Source organism: Paramisgurnus dabryanus, chromosome 6, assembly GCF_030506205.2.
Source record: "Paramisgurnus dabryanus chromosome 6, PD_genome_1.1, whole genome shotgun sequence".
In the NCBI taxonomy this organism is placed as follows: domain Eukaryota; kingdom Metazoa; phylum Chordata; class Actinopteri; order Cypriniformes; family Cobitidae; genus Paramisgurnus; species Paramisgurnus dabryanus.
In genome coordinates this window covers 21,766,742-21,785,315 of record NC_133342.1, presented here as the reverse complement: position 1 = coordinate 21,785,315, position 18,574 = coordinate 21,766,742, and the positions used below count along the sequence as shown (strand labels likewise).

Below are 18,574 nucleotides of genomic sequence, written 5' to 3'. Positions count from 1 at the left end.
ACATTTATTCTCAGAACATCTTTACTTTTTCATACTGCCGCGTATTAAAATTATATAATTGCAATTATTTATTGAACGTACGTCGTTCTATTTTCTATTGGTACATGCGTGTGTCAATCATCCAGTAAAGTGGGCGGGTCTAGTGGAAAATGGCGACCTTATCTGTCGGAGAACCTCAAGAGATGGAAGGTAAAATGACTTGTATATTTATAAAGATAATTTTTTCATAAATGCACTGTTACGCATCTCACAGCCTTTATATGTAATACCGGGGTTGTGTTTTCTAATTGTTACTATTTTGGTACCTTATTATTTATTTACACTGTAATGTGTAATGCATGTTTACGTGAAATACCTAACAGCTAACGTTAACTCAAGACACTCCAGATGTGTGCATCATTGAAATAACGATGAAATCTGCTTTATTTAACTTAACCGATGTCTCCGTTGGGTGTATTTAAACAACAGTTGTTAGTCCACATCTCATTTTTAGATGTTTAGTTGTGTTTATAGTCGTGTAACGTTACGTGGTGTCAATGCACACACATCTTTCTGGTTAAGTTAGCTTGTAGCCCCCTAGGCTCGCAGTACTTGTTCAGATGAATACATTACAGTTATGTATAATTTAAAGTATCATTCGTGAAAGATCGAGGTTTTGCCGATGACCCTGATAGTTTTCATTTGCTTGATCAGCAGAGTTTGCTAGCATGCATGTACTGTTGGGATCAGGGCGTGTGTGTAGGATGTGCTTGCAAATAGCATTGTTTTATAAGGTTGAGAGCATCATGAGGCTTTTAAATCGTCTTTTTAGATTGATTAACGTTAATCACAATTAAGTATGAATGATCATGCATTATTTATTTGAGACAGCAGCTAGCATTTCATCTATGTTAACTTGCAGTGATGAAATGCTGAGCTTATAAACAAGTTTGTGATTTATTTCAATTGAGCAAACAAAAATTTGTATTGTGTTTCTAAACTTTTCAATATTTATAGTTGACAGGAGGGGTGAATCTGAGGAATCTGGTGATGATGAAACCAAAAGAAAGAGCCTCAATGGAGAGGTTGAATCTCTACAAGCTCCTTCCACTGGTGAGACATTTCATTAGCACTATAGGACGTGTCAAGGGAAAGAAATGAAAAGATGATCTTTATTAACTGCGAATGATACTCTGTTACCCACTTCTAGTACCAGAGGAGTCACCGGTTGACATGGACACCATAACCTTAGACCCAGATGAGGAGGTAATTCAGGATAAATGTCAGGTTTTGTGACAAAATAAACTAAAAAGCTTATTACTACTTGTATATACTAAGTGCTGCTTTTTTTCTAGGATGTGGATCTAGTCCACTGTAGAATTGGGAAGATCGAAGGTCTAGAGGTCCTTAAGAAAGTAAAGGTAAGAGTATTAAACAGTTGCGTTTGCAGATTATGCATCTCACTGTCTGTGAAATCATCTATAGTGCTTAATACATTTCCTTGAATTTATTTATTTAAAGTTACTTATTATACAAGTGATGAAGTTATTTACCTTTTTCAACAGACAATTTCTCTCAGACAAAACCTCATCAAACAGATTGAGAACTTGGGAAGCCTTGTCTCATTGAGGGAACTTGACCTTTATGACAACCAGATTCGCAAACTTGAAAATCTCCAGGCGCTAACAGAGCTTGAGTGAGTCATTGTACTCTTTGTTGATCAAAGCTGAAGTAATTTCAAATTGCCTTATTCTCAAAAAATGTTTGTATTTAGACAATTGGCACAATACTGTAAAAGGTCACTAGATAATTCTTCAAATTTTTGGTTTGCAGGCAGCTAGATGTATCGTTCAACATATTGAGAAAGATTGAGGGATTGGAGTGTCTTACAAAACTGAAGAAGCTCTTCCTGCTTCATAATAAGATCACAAGCATTGCCAACCTTGATCAACTAACCATCCTTGAGATGCTCGAGCTGGGCTCTAATCGTATCAGGGTGAGGAATAAGAGGACAAATCCGCTGTCTATATGTAAAATATATTCAGCATACCGTTTTTTGTGTCAATACTGTAGAGTGAAACTTACATTTGATGAATGTTATTACTATTTCAGGTTATTGAGAATCTGGATTCTCTTGCTTCTTTGGAAAGTTTGTTTCTTGGTACAAATAAAATCACTCGGTTACAGAACCTTGATGGACTGCACAATCTGACGGTTCTCAGTATCCAGGTACCCTTGTGCTAAATGGGGAATATTTTCCCAAATGCTAATTTCTCATTCATTTCAATGTTAACGTCTGTTTCCGCTTGACAGAGTAATCGAATCACAAAGTTGGAGGGACTCCAGAATCTTGGGAACCTGCGAGAGCTTTACTTGAGTCATAATGGCATTGAAGTCATAGAAGGCCTGGAGAACAATGTAAGTCCCATTATGGATGCCCACTGATGTGTTAGCCTTTTCTTTTTAATCATCTGGTGGTGACGGCTTTGAATTTATCTATTAGATGCTTTGCCAAATTATGTCTTTTAAACTATCTAGTATATTTAGAGTAGGGATGCACCGATCCGATATTCTGGATCGGTATCGGGGCCATTCCGGCCTTTTTTGCTGGATCGGATATCGGACTAACAGGACCGATCCAAATCCGATACTGCACGTTAACCATGGTTGTCACTGACAAGCGATTAAAACGTCAAAGTTTTATAAAAGCACCATAAACATTTTTATGCACTATAATCAAAGTCATCTTACACTCAATAGCTTCATGTGAAGGAACAAACGCACATTTAAGATATTCATGTTTACAGAAACACTGTAACTTACTTGCAAACTGAGTTAATCCACTGGTGAAGCGGACGGATAAAAACGCGTCATTCAACACACGCAGACACACAAGATAACTGTAACGTTAGGCTTTATTAAAGATCTGATTTTATAAAGTCTTCGCAAACTGTTGGATGGATGCAATTCAGTATGTGCTGAGCACACAATGCATCTAATCTCTTTGTGTTTTAATAGTTATGAACGTAACTTTCCATTGCGAAGCGAGGATTCCCATGTGAGGATTCTTCTAGAGCACCAATGCTGCACCCAGGAAGCGCAGTATGATTTAGACGCACTCACTATGATTTAGGCGCATCAATTCTGCACCTGAAATGTGCATAAAAGGTCCCGTTAAGTGCATAATCCCAAAATAACCATCTGCACACTAAAGCTTTTTTACTGTGACTTTTTGCGCAATTAAAGGGATAGTTCGGCCAAAAACGATATTAAACCCATGATTTACTCACCCCCAAGCTGTCCGAGTTGCATATGTCCATCGTTTTTCAGACAAACACATTTTCGGATATTTTAGAAAATATTTTAGATCTTTCTGTTGATTAAATGTAATGTTACGGGGTCCAGCAATAGTCCACGACCTTCAAGTCCAAAAAAGTGCGTCCATCCTTCACAAATTAAATCCAAACGGCTCCAGGATGATAAACAAAGGTCTTCTGAGGGTAATCCGTGCGGTGTTGTTGTAGAAATATCCATATTTAAAATGTTATTAACGTTATAAACTACCTTCCGGTAGCGCCGCCATCTTAGAGTGATGCGCATTCAGGATGAGAGCTTACGCAGCGTACAGAGTTTCTCTGCTGCTGCTCTGTGCCCCCGCCCTCCAAATTTGTCATACGTCACTAAGAAAAGTGCGTACACTACGCTAATACTCTCTCCTGAGTCTAAGATGGCGGCGAAACCGGAAGGTAGTTTATAACGTTAATAACATTTTAAATATGGATATTTCTACAACAACACCGCACGGATTACCCACAGAAGACCTTTGTTTATCATCCTGGAGCCGTTTGGATTTAATTTGTGAAGGATGGACGCACTTTTTTTGGACTTGAAGGTCGTGGACTATTGCTGGACCCCGTAACATTACATTTAATCAACTGAAAGATCTAAAATATTTTCTAAAATATCCGAAAATGTGTTTGTCTGAAAAACGATGGACATATGCAACTCACAGCTTGGGGGTGAGTAAATCATGGGTTTAATATCGTTTTTGGCCGAACTATCCCTTTAAGGAAAATATATTTAGCATACTTATTTGATCAAACGTGCCTATTTATTTTCTTCTAAACACTGCCATGGTTAATAATTACCAATGTTCTTGTAACTTGTAAATCATTTTAAATGATTGGTTTTTACATTTAAAATTATAATTATATATAATATAATTATATTATGCTAGATTTAGCAGAAAGCACTATACACATTTATATAGTGTGCGTGCGTAATTTAAATTGTTCAAGAAAAATACAGTAGTATCGGATCGGCAGGTATCGGAATCGGCCAATACTCAGAATTCGGGTATCGGAATCGGATCGGAGATGGAAAAAGTTGTATCGGTGCATCCCTAATTTAGAGTGAATTTTCCTCTGCTGTATTTTTACTCCATTGGGATTTTCAATGTGTTCTTATCTTTCAGCACATTTAGCTGTTTATCTATGTTCCAGAATATGAATATTAAGTTTTTCACATCCCCTTTTTTGTTTTTTAGAAAAAGCTGACAACTTTAGATATTGCTGCAAACAGGATAAAAAAGATTGAAAATATTAGGCACTTGACTGATTTAAAAGAATTCTGGGTAAGCTATGAAATAGTTGTGCATATTATGTATGGCATATTTGTATAAAAAACATTTTGGAACTGTCCATAAACATCTCCCTATTATTAGTTTGTAATAATGTTGTTGTCATTATATGAAATTACTTTTTTTTATCTATAAAATAAATATCAGTTTAAAGTGAAATAATAACTAAATATATGCTTTGCTGTTACAACACTGTTGATTTTTTTCATCATGAAAGCGTGCATAGATAGATTCACAGTCCTTTGGCATTCATAGTTCTTATGTTTATTTCTCACAGATGAATGACAACCAGATTGAAAACTGGGCTGACTTGGATGAACTTAAGAATGCCAAAGATCTGGAGACTGTCTATCTGGAGAGAAACCCCCTGCAGAAGGATCCTCAATACAGACGCAAGATCATGCTGGCACTGCCCAGTGTCAGGCAGATTGATGCAACCTTTATCCGTTTCTGACCGTTCACTTCACCTGCACCACACCATTGTTCCCTCCCTCACCCTGCCGCTATATGCAGATTATAAACACATCTCCAGCACTATCTTTACATCATCGACATCAACACTCTCTGCCCTGTTTTGTCTTTTATTTGCTTTTTAACAAAAAAATAAGAAAAACTCACACTCCCAGTGTTGCCATTCAATGTGCTGGCACCTTTTATTTACACACAGAGAAATAATATACCTATACCCTGACGTATGCTATAGTGTGAATGAATGTTAATTTATTTTCAATTTAGGACTGAAGCAGAAAACGAGTGATAGGAAAGAAGCTGACTTCTGCGGTTTGGGAATGGTTTAATAGTGACCGTTGCTGCATTATGGTTAGGAAATTATTGTATTGTAACTATCTTTCTTGCTTCATCATAGCAGCGTCTTATATAAACAAAAGAGGCATGTATAATATTAGAGATCACCATACAGCTTACCCTGTATGATTGACATCAGTTGTAAATTCTTGTTGACTATATGGGGTGGTAAAAGATCAGTGTTCATTGTGCATTCAGGTACTGAAGATGACTCTAGAATGATTTCTCTGACACCTGATCTAGCACTGAACAATACAGGGACTGCTCACTAGAGCAATATGTAGGCTATGCTGCAATGGATTAAACCTGCATATCAGTTCTGTTTCTCATTTATCTGGTTGCAGCACTATGCTGAAACACTGTTGAATAGATTAAAAGCTCTTTTAAACTTAATTTAAGTTTTGGAGTTCACAACTTGTTTTTTATGTGATGACACTTGTTCACTCTTCATTAATACTATATGTTAGCAGCCTCACTTATGAAAAAAAAAGTTATTCCACAACATCTTAAGTTGTAATGAATGCAATTTTAGACCAAGTCTTAAAGGGATAGTTCACCCAAAAATGAAAAATCTATAATTATTTGCTCGCCCTCATGTGGTTTTAAACTGAAATGAGTTTCTTTAATCTGTTGAACATAAAATATTTTGATAAATTATGGAAACCATTGACTTCCATAGTTGGAAAAAATACTGTGTGCTTATATAATTTATCAAAATGTTTTCTTTTGTGTTTAACAGAATAGGAAACTTACACAGGCTAAGAACTACATGCGGGTGAATAATTTTTTTTTTCATTTTTATGTGAACTCTTTAATATCTACATTTGTATTTTTGTTTTTATTTTTTTATATGTGACGTTTCTGAAACATTATTTAAAATGCACTCAAATATTCACACAGCTAGAAGTTTTTTCAACTGTGTTGTGACTGTCAGGTAGGCCATTCATACTTGATTGGAGGTGTGTGTGTGTGTAAGGGGTCTCATTTAAAGGGATAAGCGGTCCCTTTAAATGTGTCAAGGATGAGAGCATAGATTTTTTTTATTAGCTTACATTTTGGTTTTACAAGCAAGTTTGTTTGACTGTTTCTGAATTGAATGTACTATAAATAATAAACTGAATTTGAACAAGTTACGCATTTGTCTCATTTCTTTTATAATTAAACCTGTTTTTTAATACTTGAGTGAACACGTTATAACCAATTAATTGTACAAGCCACACTATAGAAGAACTACATTACCCAGAATTCCAGTGAGACGCATTAAGGAACATCCAGAAAGCAATCTGATTGGTTAACGACACGCATGCGTGCATTCGTGTTGTTGTCAGTGGCGGCAAGATGGCGACTCTCGGAGACGCATCAGCCCCGGGGGTTAATGGGTTAATTCAACAGTTCACAGCCATAACTGGTAAATATTGACATTTTACATTTGTCTGGCTTTTTACATAGAGTATTTTGCTTATAAAGAATCAGGCGCCTTTAAAAGCGGTACGTGGGGAGCAATGATCGAGACTCATCATCATTACTGCCCCCTCTGTCATGCAAAGGAAAGAGACTGTAACGACAGAGAGCTTCGGCTAGCTGCTATTTGCACTTGCTTTTAATGGGTCTAAATGCATGCTAAAAATCAGAACATATAAATGGCCATTAGGTGTAGACTTCTGAAAGTATGTCGAGGCTCATGTTAAACTCTCTCGAAGTGTACTTTGTGCAGGCGATTTTAACGTCACTTCTGTTACTCCATCATTGGTGTTTGTGTTACACACTTACATTTACGCCACTCGAAAAAGCTAGATTAGTTATGCATTGTGTGTTTTAGATCAGTGACAGCAGTTCACATTTAAACGCTACAGGTTGACTGTGATTGTTGGGATGTTTTCAGCCACCTCGACTATGTTGGATAACTTCAGCAAGTGTGTGTAGATGATAAACCATGGTCCACAACATGGCGGTTTGTGTAGGCAGATCCTAAATCAATTACCCGTTTCGTGTGTGTGCTTCTCTTAAACTCCCATCAAAGTGAAAGATAAACACATGCGTGTGCTTAGCAGACACGGGCTGTTTAATGTAACTGTTCTGTAACGTGCATAAACAGGCTGATGTAAAGCCTCGCGTAATAATATGTATAATTTGGTCGTTTCGGTTGTGCTGATAAGAAATACCTAGCTATGTTTAGCTAGCTGGGCTCTCGACACTTTTTTGCAAAGGTGAAAGATGCACTGGATGTGCGCATGCGCTGCTGAGGGGGGCGGGGTTTAGGAATAAAAACGAGCGAAAGTTGAAGCGCTGCTCTTCTCTTGTCCGTACATTTACGACGTTGAATGAAATGAAAATGAAATTAAATTTAAAATCACCATGTTGGCAACATTTCCTTAATAGTACAGTCATATGAAACACTGTGAATAAACTGGACAAATAAAGGTTAAAATGTGTCAAATAGGTATTGAAAATAACTAACTCCTTTACTAAGCCTACAACAAAATAAAGTTTCCGTTTATTTTGTTCGTCTTTAAAGCAGAAATATTGTTTATTGTCATAACCTTCATTAGGGCTGGGCGATATGACCCAAAAAATTATCGAGAAAATGTTTTCCATATCAGTCGATATCGATAATTATCATGATAAATAACAAATCTTTACTCCTGTCAAATTTAAAGGCAGATTTTTGCTCCTGAATGAAAATTGTAAAAAACAGACAGTTAATAATGGTTTTAAACTACTTTTTATTCAGAACATGACAAATACAAATACTAAAATCTTGTTTTAATGCATCTGTATTAAATGTAAATCTGTTTGTTATGAAATCAACACATTTCTGACACAAAAGCAGCAGACTACTGTCACTTTAAGACCCAAGACAGACTTCTTTAAGTTTCAATATACTGAGTAACAGCTGTTTATGTTCACTTAAACAAGGAAGAAAACTTAGTTCAGTGATCACGCGTGTGTTATACATATACGAGCTATACACGCTGATAAATGGATGTCAAGAGTGTCACGTTGCTGTGGGAGCGCACATATGCAAACACTATATTCACTGCAGTGGTGGATCTGCTGCTTTTCCTCAGTTTCCTGAATTTGTGAATGTCCTGTAAATACACGTTTAAAGCTGTGCAGACGTGTGCGTGCGCAAGGCGGACGCTGAATGAAAGTACAGTATACTGCACCTAATGGCCCTCATTTATCATTCTTGCGTAGAAACGGGCGTATATGTTGGCCTAAGATTATGCTTACACTCCTCTCACCGCCTGATTTATGAAACTGTGCGTACCGTTGATTTTCAGGTGTACGCAATATCTGCCCTTCATAAATGCCGCGGCCGAAAACGAGCGTCATTAGAATAACAAGCCCATATAAATTCAAGTCTCCGCCTCCCCCACGCCCTCATTTTACGCCATTGACACACGAAAGACGGCAAAGAAGAGAATCCGGGGAAGTGAAAAGAAACAAAATTGTTTTATTTGGCAGTTTAAAGAGTGGGATTAAAGACACATTAATAATTGGATGACAATTTGTAATATTCTTATTATTATTTTTATTATTAATTGATATTTAGAAGAATAATTATTTATTATTATTATTATTTACTGTTGCCTACATCTAAATTCTATGTCTGCTTAATGGTTCAGTTAATTTTTTTAATATAATATTTTAAAATGATGTAGTAACTTTTGTAGTGTGTTGTTCTGTATTTACATACAGTTGTTTGTTAGCTGTATCTTAGATCCAGTTTGATACGGAGCTCCGGATATAATTCAAATTAACAATTTGTTTCCACGACATCCACATGTTTTAGCTAAGCTAATTCATAATTTGAAGTAATAATAATTGTAATAGTAATTACGAAATATTCTAAATATTATAATAATTAATTCCAAGGAACAAACTGTTGAATATTGGGAACAAATTCTAAATGTATGGCCATACTTTAGACTAAATAAGAAAAAGAAGTGTCCATAGCATAAAAAATTATTCGTGGCCATAATTTTGTCCGCATGTCATCATGATCGGATTTACGGCTCCATTCAACACAAGCATTTTACCTTACCTCATCTGTATTTATTTATCATCGAATGGTACGTAACTAGCTTACCTTTTATTGCATTACCATGTTTTCGTAGCACATCCTTGTGCTTTCTTGCAATGTGCCGCTTCAGATTACAGGAAGAATATTTGCTAACTCTTTACAGTCTCTCCGCAGTCCCTTTCAATTTTTTCTTCCTGCTCAATCTTAACTTTGATTTTTACTTTACATTTATGTATAAGGCTTGAATTCCATAACTTATTGCTAGACGTTTTTACAGATTCTCGAACTAGCAAATTATCAAAGGGCGTTCTGGGTTCAACGAGCGGTGCTGAGGGAGCGGAATTTTCGGAAAGGCGCTTTGATGGTAATATTACCGCACCGCTCAACACTCCGCTCCCACTAAGCTCCGTTCACATGCTCGCTCTGAAACATCAGGTAAAGCGCACAGGCTCTCAACTGAAGGAATACATATGCATACAAATCAAATGCTTTGGTAAAGTCTCTCAAATTAAACATTGAAGTCCATGTTGCATAAAAATAAACACTGAAGTTTGTAATTATTATGTTTTTTTTTTACAGTGGGTCATAATATATCATATATTTTAGTTTGTCAGTGCGTTTTGTGGTGTTAGGAAGTGTTTGCGCATTTCTGCACTAACTCAAAATGTGCGTACACCACCTCCTGAGCAGGCGTAGGATTTGAGCGTGCCGTACGCCAACGTCCATATTGATAAATCTCAAAGTCACCGTGGTTTTGGGTGTACGCCAGGTGTACGCTGGAATTTTGGTGTACGCACTTTTGATAAATGAGGGCCATTGTGTCTGCTGTGTTTGACGAACCCTGTTTGCGCGTCCAACATTACACACAAGAAAATGTTTCCGCGCATTTGGATTCCATGATTCCGTCCGCGTTATCCGCATCGCGAAAATCATAGGTCTCTACTAATAAATGAATAACTTGCCTCATCTTCCACTCCTTCAAGTCTAACTGACACTGTGATTGTAAACCAAGAGCGCGTGCCGCATCCGGAAGTGCTCGCGCAACATTACGCACAGTGCCTAAAGGCGAAAACATTATCGATCACTTATCGAACTGTCCTTATCGTTTTATCGAAAAAGTTTATATCGGTAAAATTATCGTTATCGAATTATCGCCCAGCACTAACCTTCATGTAAATCTGTGCTTTTTATTGTGGATGACAGCTGTGGCAAATAACTGTTTGTGTTTTGTGAAACTATAATTACCATGGTCAATTTCTGTAAGAGATCTTATAATTATTTTGGAGACTCACATGTTGGACCACAAAGAGTTCCTGTGAATTTACCATTATAAATGCACTTAAAGGTATTAAATCTGTATGTATGTTTGTTTGCAGGAGCTACAGAGAGTGTAGGGAAGCATATGCTAGAAGCTTGCAACAACAACCTAGAGATGGCAGTTACCATGTTTTTGGATGGAGGTGGGATTGCGGAGGAACCCAGCACAAGCTCCAGTTCAGCTATTGCCTCCAGCAGCAGGCATCCACCGGCAGAGTAAGTGACTTCACTAATATTGTAGTGAATGCTCTATGCTCTGCAGAAGTAAGATGTTTGTAACCCCTGTCAGTCTGAAGCAACTTGTTTGAAAAGTTTGTTCTCCTTTCTGGCAGAGATGATGTTCGAGCACCAATTCCTCAGAAGCAAGATATTCTAGTGGAGCCCGAGCCGTTGTTTGGAGGTAACACAGTGTCTATATTTTGTTGAGTCTTGCAGATGTCTATACATTATGCCTGTTTTATGCTGCACATGCAAACAGGGCATAAACGTTACTACAGCTTCAGATGGGCTTTCACACTAGAAGCAGCTTTATTGGATAACATCTGCCACTCCAAAAGGAAATTAAGGCTTTATAATATAGTCAGAATTTACATACAATCACTAATAACAATGGGTCTCATTCACTAATAATTGCGTATGTTTTTCGTATTTATATGCACACTTGAACTTCTCACAAAAACTTTCCTCCTAATTCACAATACGTGCGTGCATACATGAATTTGTTCTTATACTTGTTCTTACGTTAGGGAATTTGGAGTGTTCTACATGAGCGGCCACATGCACAAGGTTGGTAATTTGCAGGAAACACGCCAAAATCAGCTCCATATAAGGGCTTTGCGCAGCGCTGGTGCACAGAAAAGTTTAAAGCGGTTTGTCATAGAAGCAAAAGAGCTCGAAAAGAAATCCATGATCATATTTATTATTGTTAAAGTTCCGTTTTGCTTTGCATTTTTTATTTGGAAGGTTTTGCTGTTGCTGGAGGAAGCCAGTTTTGTCACATTTAAGAAGTATTGGATGCGTTAACAAATATGACATTTAATTAATATGACAGAGAATCTGTATCTAAAATAAAACAGACAGCAGATCAAGTGATTGACGTTTGGACTTCTCATTACATTTACATGACATTTACATTAGGCATTAAGCAGACGCTTTTATAAAGAGATTTAAAAAGTGAGGAAGGAAAACGTGAAGATTTGTCATTATGTGCATCTTCTTTATGTGTAGAAAAATTTGTTGGCTATAATAATGTATAATATAATTTATATTATAATAATAATATTTATAATGTATAATAATATATAATACAGAAAATATAATAATATAAAATATAATCATGTAAATATTATAAATCAACATTATTATAAACATTATAATTATAGCCTAGTATTTGATTATAGCGTAAGTGATTATTGCGTACTTGTGGTTTTAGGTTGTCTTGAATTTTTGCGTAGATTTATAAGATATTTTGATTACGAAAGTTTTTGTTGAATCATGATTTGTTCGTGAAAACATCCATAAGCGCACCTCTCACGCACAAATTTGTGCGTACGTAAGGAATAATTGGCGACAACAGTTAAATTATAAGAAAATTATGCACACCCAAGGTGGTAATGCGGCATGACGCAAGGTGGAGTGTGCATTATTTTCAAATAATTCAAAGGACCGGAGTCAATTATTCCTCTTATACCATGGGTCTGTTGAATGCTGTATTCTGATTGGCTGAGAAATGTTCTATGGGTGTTGATTATTTTACCACAAACATTGCTCTGGTGCCTACTTTAAGACATTTGACAAGTTAGTTGTGCGGTTATCAGAAATTAATGCATACCCACGGGAACATTTCTCAGCCAATCAGAATACAGCATTCAACAGACCAGTGGTATAAGCATTCTTAATGAATGAGACCCAATGTTTTGTTGCTCCATAACCATATTTCTACATATGCTATAAAAAATATTTGGAATTTGTGTCACTGCCTGTTAAATCCAGGCTTAAGTCTCATATAATTATGAGATGGGAGAGTTAAAGTTTGGTTTCATAGTTTGACGTCAACTTGTCAACAAGTTTGAGCCTTGTCTGAGTCAGGAGGCATTTCTTTGTGGATTTTGCATGTTCTCAGCTTTGGGTACTCCGGTCTCCTCCCACAGTCCAAAGACATGCAGGTTAGGTATACTGAAGATGCCTAATTGTCTTTCCCTAACTTTTGTGTGGACCGGTTAACGGTTCTCATCATGAATATAGGCATAGATCCTCAAATTGCAATATTAAATAAATAAACAAACAAACTTATGTGGCCCGCACCAGTTTTAGTCAATATTAAAGATAATAAGGTTAAGCATGTACATTATGTAGAAAATAACAAAAAACTGGTTACCTTCACACATACTGTACAGTCTTTACTGGTAAATTGCAGATCATGTCTGAACAGATTCTTTCTGGTAAATCAGTGATGTCAATTTCAGTGCGCACATCCTTCGGACACTTTCTGATACGCTATTTGTTCCCAAGCAACGTTTGCAACACAAGTGAAAACAACAAAATTCGGACCTTAAATATGAAGTCATAAACCCGCCAAAACAACACTGAACACGTGCGGCAGTTTATAGGTAATTTGCACTTTCTCACCAAGTTTACTGGTACTTTTGGTACTGATGTGTGAATGATATCTTACTATTAAAAATACAGAACGTCCCTGTGTGTGTGAATAGCACGTTTTTGTATTTACTGGTAAAGTCCTTCTGGTAAATTAATGGTAATTTTCCAAATTACTGTGTGAAAGAGGCTATTGGCTTTAGCTGGGTTTTCTCAGGCAGGGTCACTTTTGTTCTAACCTTTACTTAATATGTGCACAAACAAAAATATGCATATGTTTGTGAAACAAGTCTAACTTGTTCTATTTATATCAACTAGTAATTTCTCTCTCGCACAGTACCAAAGAGGCGTAGACCAGCACGATCAATCTTTGACGGATTTCGGGATTTTCAGACTGAAACCAGTGAGTACCTGTGAGGCATGCTGATGTCATAACCTTACTCAGACATATTGAAGAATCAGTGAGCAGGTGCGTCCTCCAACCCTGCTGTTGTTCTGTGTCCTTGTAGTCCGACAGGAGCAGGAGTTAAGAAACGGAAGTGCTATGGACAAGAAGCTCAGCACTTTAGCCGATCTTTTTCGCCCCCCTATTGAACTCATGCACAAAGGCAGCTTTGAGACGGTAGTTTTATGATTTTTAATAAATCCATTAGTTGGGGGCAATTATAACAGCACGTTGTATCTACTGTGCATTTTCTTACCATGTGTTTATCTTACCTCAGGCAAAAGACAGTGGTCAGCTTGAAAACAAATGGTTGATGATCAACATTCAAAACGTCCAGGATTTTGCCTGCCAGTGCCTGAACAGAGACGTGTGGAGCAATGATGCTGTGAAAACCATCATCAGAGAACATTTTATATTCTGGCAGGTATGTTTACACAAACTTAAATGCCCTGTCACCGTTACATCCATCCATGACAAAACCTTTCATTGTGAACTGATGGATTGCATTTACATTTAAGCTATTTTTGTTTGTAGGTCTACCATGACAGTGAGGAAGGGCAGAGGTACATTCAGTTTTACAAGCTTAACAAGTTCCCATATATTTCTATTCTGGACCCACGTACAGGTAAGGGACCTTGGGTGTAATCAACCCTCATCAGTACATTTACATGAACCATTATGACACGATTTGTAATCAAATATTTAAAGGAAGAACTTTAGTGGGGAAAGTGATGTAGACATTCTTCCTCCTGCTTTGCTGTTTTTTTGTTGATCCATGTATTAAAGGTCCCGTTCTTTCGGTGTTTTTGAAGCTCTGATTGTGTTTACAGTGCACTATAACGTGTTCATGTTTCACTTGTAAAAAACGCTGTATTTGTCACACGTTTTTTCTGTCCCTCCTTCAGAAATACGTATTGAGTTTTGATTGTTTAATTTGTTTAGGGTGTTATGATTCGACAGCAGCTTAGCTTGCCGTTAGCTTAGCTGACAACTGACTTATTCCTCTGGGCGGAGTTTAGTCAAAAAACTGTTCTAGTGACATCATTAAAGCAGGAAATGAAGGGCTGTAGTCCAAACCGGCCGTTCGCTGTAAGCTTTGAAAGGCGAATTCTGTTAAAGAAAGTATGTTGCCTAACAGTGAACTTTGAGCTTTATTATTTTACAGGTATTATTTATACATTACACACTAACTAGGGTTTAAAAAATGGGATCTGAACGAAAGTGACCTTTAAAGAATGTTCAGCTTTCCTAAAATATTATTGTAACATTTTAAAAATAACAAAAGTGTTATGTGCTTGTAAATGTACATGAATGTGTTTTTGACCTTAGAATGTCAACTTAAAAACAAAAGAATATTTGAAGAGTTTGGTTCCAAAACGCGATAAACGCCATAAAAAAACCCAGAGTAACCTCCAAAATCAGTATTGTATCAGGTAAATTCAAAAGTAAATTCTTAATTTTACGCAAAATACAATATCCGCCGTGTTATTCTGTCATCTTTTCGCCCTTTTTTCTCAAAACGCAATAAACACTCTGCAGAATGCCAGAAATTCCCTCAACAAATCACAGTGCAATATTCCACGCATTGTAAACAACAATGGCGGCATGTTGAATACACGGAATCCTAGTTTTCCTCATATTGTACCTCGTGATCAACAAACAAACAAAAACAAAATAATACCTTGATGGCATAATAATTTATAGCATTTTGAAAATAAAAACTTGTCATGGATTTATTGCAATTTGTGCAAAAAATAATCAGATTTTATAATAAATCTTTGTAAATCAAATTATGGATTTGAATTTTTTTTATGTTTTTATAACCTAAAGATGCTATGTGAAAGTTTGTAACAGAAAATTGTGGTTTTCATCTCGTCACTTTCTTGGTATAGAAAATAAGTTTTTTAGCGAAATTAGTCAAAATGGATTTATTGCGTTTTGGAACCAAACTCTTCATTTGTGCTTTTTATATATATATATATATATATATATATGTCTATTTTATTTTACATACTATTGCCATGTGATGTCTTATTTTACATGTCATGCTTCGTTGCAGGACAAAAGATGGTTGAGTGGAACCAGTTAGATGTGACCTCATTCCTGGATCAGGTCACAGGCTTCCTGTCAGAGCATGGCCAGCTGGATGGGCAGTCCAGTCAACCTCCTGCCAAACGTGCCCGTTCTGTAGGTTTCACACGGATCATAGACGTCCTAAAAAGCATTTAAGCAGATGTTTTCTTTACACTGCAGTGTTGTCTTTTATCTCTCTATACAGGAGAGTTTAATAGACGCCAGTGAAGACAGTCAGTTAGAGGCAGCGATCCGCGCCTCCCTTCAAGAAACGCACTACGAGTCTACCAAGGAAAAGGCAGAGTCACGCTCGGATGACGATTCTGATGCAGAGCCTTTCTCTGACAGCGAGGGCCTGATCTCGGTGGATGGCTCAGATAATGAGATTGGAGCGGAGGAGGATTCTTTAGACGGACATGTCTCCAAAGAGGTATCCCCTTCCACAGCCCAACCCACCAGGCCGGATAGCCCCGCCCATCACAGGAAGTCCCCACACAAAGAGACGTGCTACAGGAAAGAGGAGAGCAAGAAGAACCACCTAGAGCCAACGGGTTTTAGTCACAGACAGACAGAGTCCCAGGAGAGACTTGGAGAGAACCACAGATCCATATCATATCATCCTTCAGAACCGACTGGCACCAGCACAGCAGACCCAGACGACAATGGTATGACATCATTTCTTGTAAAGAAATTTTAATGTGAAGCTTAAGTGTTTCTTTTTTTATATATATTTGTAGGAGCTTTGAGGGAAACATGTTTGAAAGTAACTTTTATTATACAAATTAACATTTCTATTCTTTCTGGTGACAGTAGTGAAGCAGTAAATACACACATTACCTTAAATGGCACAAAAATACATCTAATACCTTCATAACTAATATGACTGTCTACAGGTCCAAAAGCCCGGTTAATGCTGCGATACCCAGATGGCCAGAGGGAACAGATAGCACTATCTGCTAAAGCTAAGCTCATGGTGTGCATTATTTTAAGATTTTTATAGTTTCTTTTTCACTATTTAGTTAAAGTATTAATGAAATAATGTATGAAATAATCTTTTTATTTTTTTTTTGCAGGCACTGGTAAGACATGTCCAGTCGAAGGGGTTCCCCAATGAACGCTTTGAACTTGTCACCAACTTCCCCCGTCGAAGACTCGCTCATTTGGACTATGACATCACATTGCAGGAAGCAGGATTGTGTCCGCAAGAAACTGTGTTTGTGCAAGAGAGGAATTAGCCCCTCACCATGTGTATAAGCCACACACCCCTCCTGTCCCGTCACTTGTGCCCTAGAAAGACTGAATTGACTGTGCCCTGTTTTCCACTTTTCTTTTTTAATAAGTCCTGGTTACATGGAACAGTTTGTAGTTCATAGGCCCACCCCCAAGCTGCATTTGTATACATATTTATTTTACGAACATTCTGTACATCCCATCCTGTTCGGGTCTAGCTTTTTATTTTGTTATTTTGAAAGAGCTAACGTTTAGAAGATCTGCAACGTAAATCCTCCAAAAGGCTTCTGATGGTTTATACGTTTATAGTCCTTGGTGTAAGAGAGTTTTTTTCCAACTGCTTATCATGTATATGCAAAGTTTCTAAGGACTGTATATGAACCTTTAGTTCCAAAAATGCTGCAGTTATTGTCAAAAGATTCAGCTAAGAGAGGGGGTCCTATTGATCACGGGCTCAGGTGATGTTCTGGGTGGATGTTTATTATTTAGAGGTACACCCAAAAATGTTTCATCTGCAGTGTGGAAGTATGGGGTGGAGTGACATTTAGCTATAGTAAGTTTCTGTCTTCTTTTTTTTATATACTGCATCATTTCCACAAAAACTGATTCTCAAATATAATCATTGAAAAAAGTGACGACAGGCCCACTTGAGTATTTTTTCAGTAATTTCTTGTATTATGTTTTGTAAGGTGAATAATTTGGAATCTTTTTTTTATGACTCTTGACCTATAGTAAAAAAATCTGAATGCTTTTTACAGTGGTAGCCAAAATTCTTCGAACACCTGACAGATTGCCTTTTTGCCTCCAAAACATGATATCATTTCATTATGATAGTTGCTTTAATCACAACAAATATCAAAATGAAATGAGTGGTACTGTTTTATTTTTGGGTGAACTATCCCTTTAAGCAGCACATATCTCTGGCGTAGTGCCAATGTACACTCACCTAAAGGATTATTAGGAACACCATACTTATACTGTGTTTGACCCCCTTTCGCCTTCAGAACTGCCAGAACATTCTACGTGGCATTGATTCAACAAGCTGCTGAAAGCATTCTTTAGAAATGTTCGCACATATTGATAGGATAGCATCTTGCAGTTGATGGAGATTTGTGGGATGCAGATCCAGTGCACGAAGCTCCCGTTCCACTACATCCCAAAGATGCTCTATTGGGTTGAGATCTGGTGACTGTGGGGGTCATTTTAGTACAGTGAACTCATTGTCATGTTCAAGAAACCAATTTGAAATGATTCGAGCTTTGTGACATGGTGCATTATCCTGCTGGAAGTAGCCATCAGAGGATGGGTACATGGTCAGAAACAATGCTCAGGTAGGCCGTGGCATTTAAACAATGCCCAATTGGCACTAAGGGGCCTAAAGTGTGCAAAGAAAACATCCCCCACACATTACACCACCACCAGCCTGCACAGTGGTAACAAGGCATGATGGGTCAATGTTCTCATT

General features: G+C 37.2%; 2 protein-coding genes across 2 annotated transcripts; both read left to right on the top strand.

The window, feature by feature from the left end:
- The first annotated feature begins 107 nt into the window (after nt 1–107).
- On the top strand, nt 108–6,551 carry ppp1r7 (protein phosphatase 1, regulatory (inhibitor) subunit 7). Its single transcript, XM_065276059.1, has 10 exons — nt 108–189; nt 997–1,092; nt 1,190–1,245; nt 1,335–1,400; nt 1,545–1,675; nt 1,813–1,975; nt 2,092–2,208; nt 2,293–2,397; nt 4,526–4,612; nt 4,896–6,551. The coding sequence occupies exons 1-10, from the start codon at nt 150–152 to the stop codon at nt 5,070–5,072; spliced, it is 1,038 nt and encodes a 345-aa protein (XP_065132131.1). The 5' UTR covers nt 108–149; the 3' UTR covers nt 5,073–6,551.
- A 147-nt stretch (nt 6,552–6,698) lies between these two features.
- ubxn7 (UBX domain protein 7) lies at nt 6,699–17,744 on the top strand. Its single transcript, XM_065276058.1, has 11 exons — nt 6,699–6,830; nt 10,826–10,982; nt 11,099–11,166; nt 13,699–13,764; nt 13,871–13,983; nt 14,084–14,230; nt 14,341–14,431; nt 15,866–15,993; nt 16,085–16,544; nt 16,773–16,852; nt 16,953–17,744. The coding sequence occupies exons 1-11, from the start codon at nt 6,761–6,763 to the stop codon at nt 17,112–17,114; spliced, it is 1,542 nt and encodes a 513-aa protein (XP_065132130.1). The 5' UTR covers nt 6,699–6,760; the 3' UTR covers nt 17,115–17,744.
- The last annotated feature ends 830 nt before the right edge of the window (nt 17,745–18,574 follow it).

Excerpts from the sequence above, each read along its gene's own strand:
- ppp1r7 (XM_065276059.1), top strand. The coding sequence starts at position 150 with ATGGCGACCTTATCTGTCGGAGAACCTCAAGAGATGGAAG. Across the intron at positions 190-996 it reads AGAACCTCAAGAGATGGAAG|TTGACAGGAGGGGTGAATCT; the intron begins GTAAAATGACTT and ends CAATATTTATAG. Across the intron at positions 1,976-2,091 it reads TGGGCTCTAATCGTATCAGG|GTTATTGAGAATCTGGATTC; the intron begins GTGAGGAATAAG and ends TTACTATTTCAG.
- ubxn7 (XM_065276058.1), top strand. The coding sequence starts at position 6,761 with ATGGCGACTCTCGGAGACGCATCAGCCCCGGGGGTTAATGGGTTAATT. Across the intron at positions 13,765-13,870 it reads GGATTTTCAGACTGAAACCA|TCCGACAGGAGCAGGAGTTA; the intron begins GTGAGTACCTGT and ends GTGTCCTTGTAG. Across the intron at positions 15,994-16,084 it reads CTGCCAAACGTGCCCGTTCT|GAGAGTTTAATAGACGCCAG; the intron begins GTAGGTTTCACA and ends CTCTCTATACAG.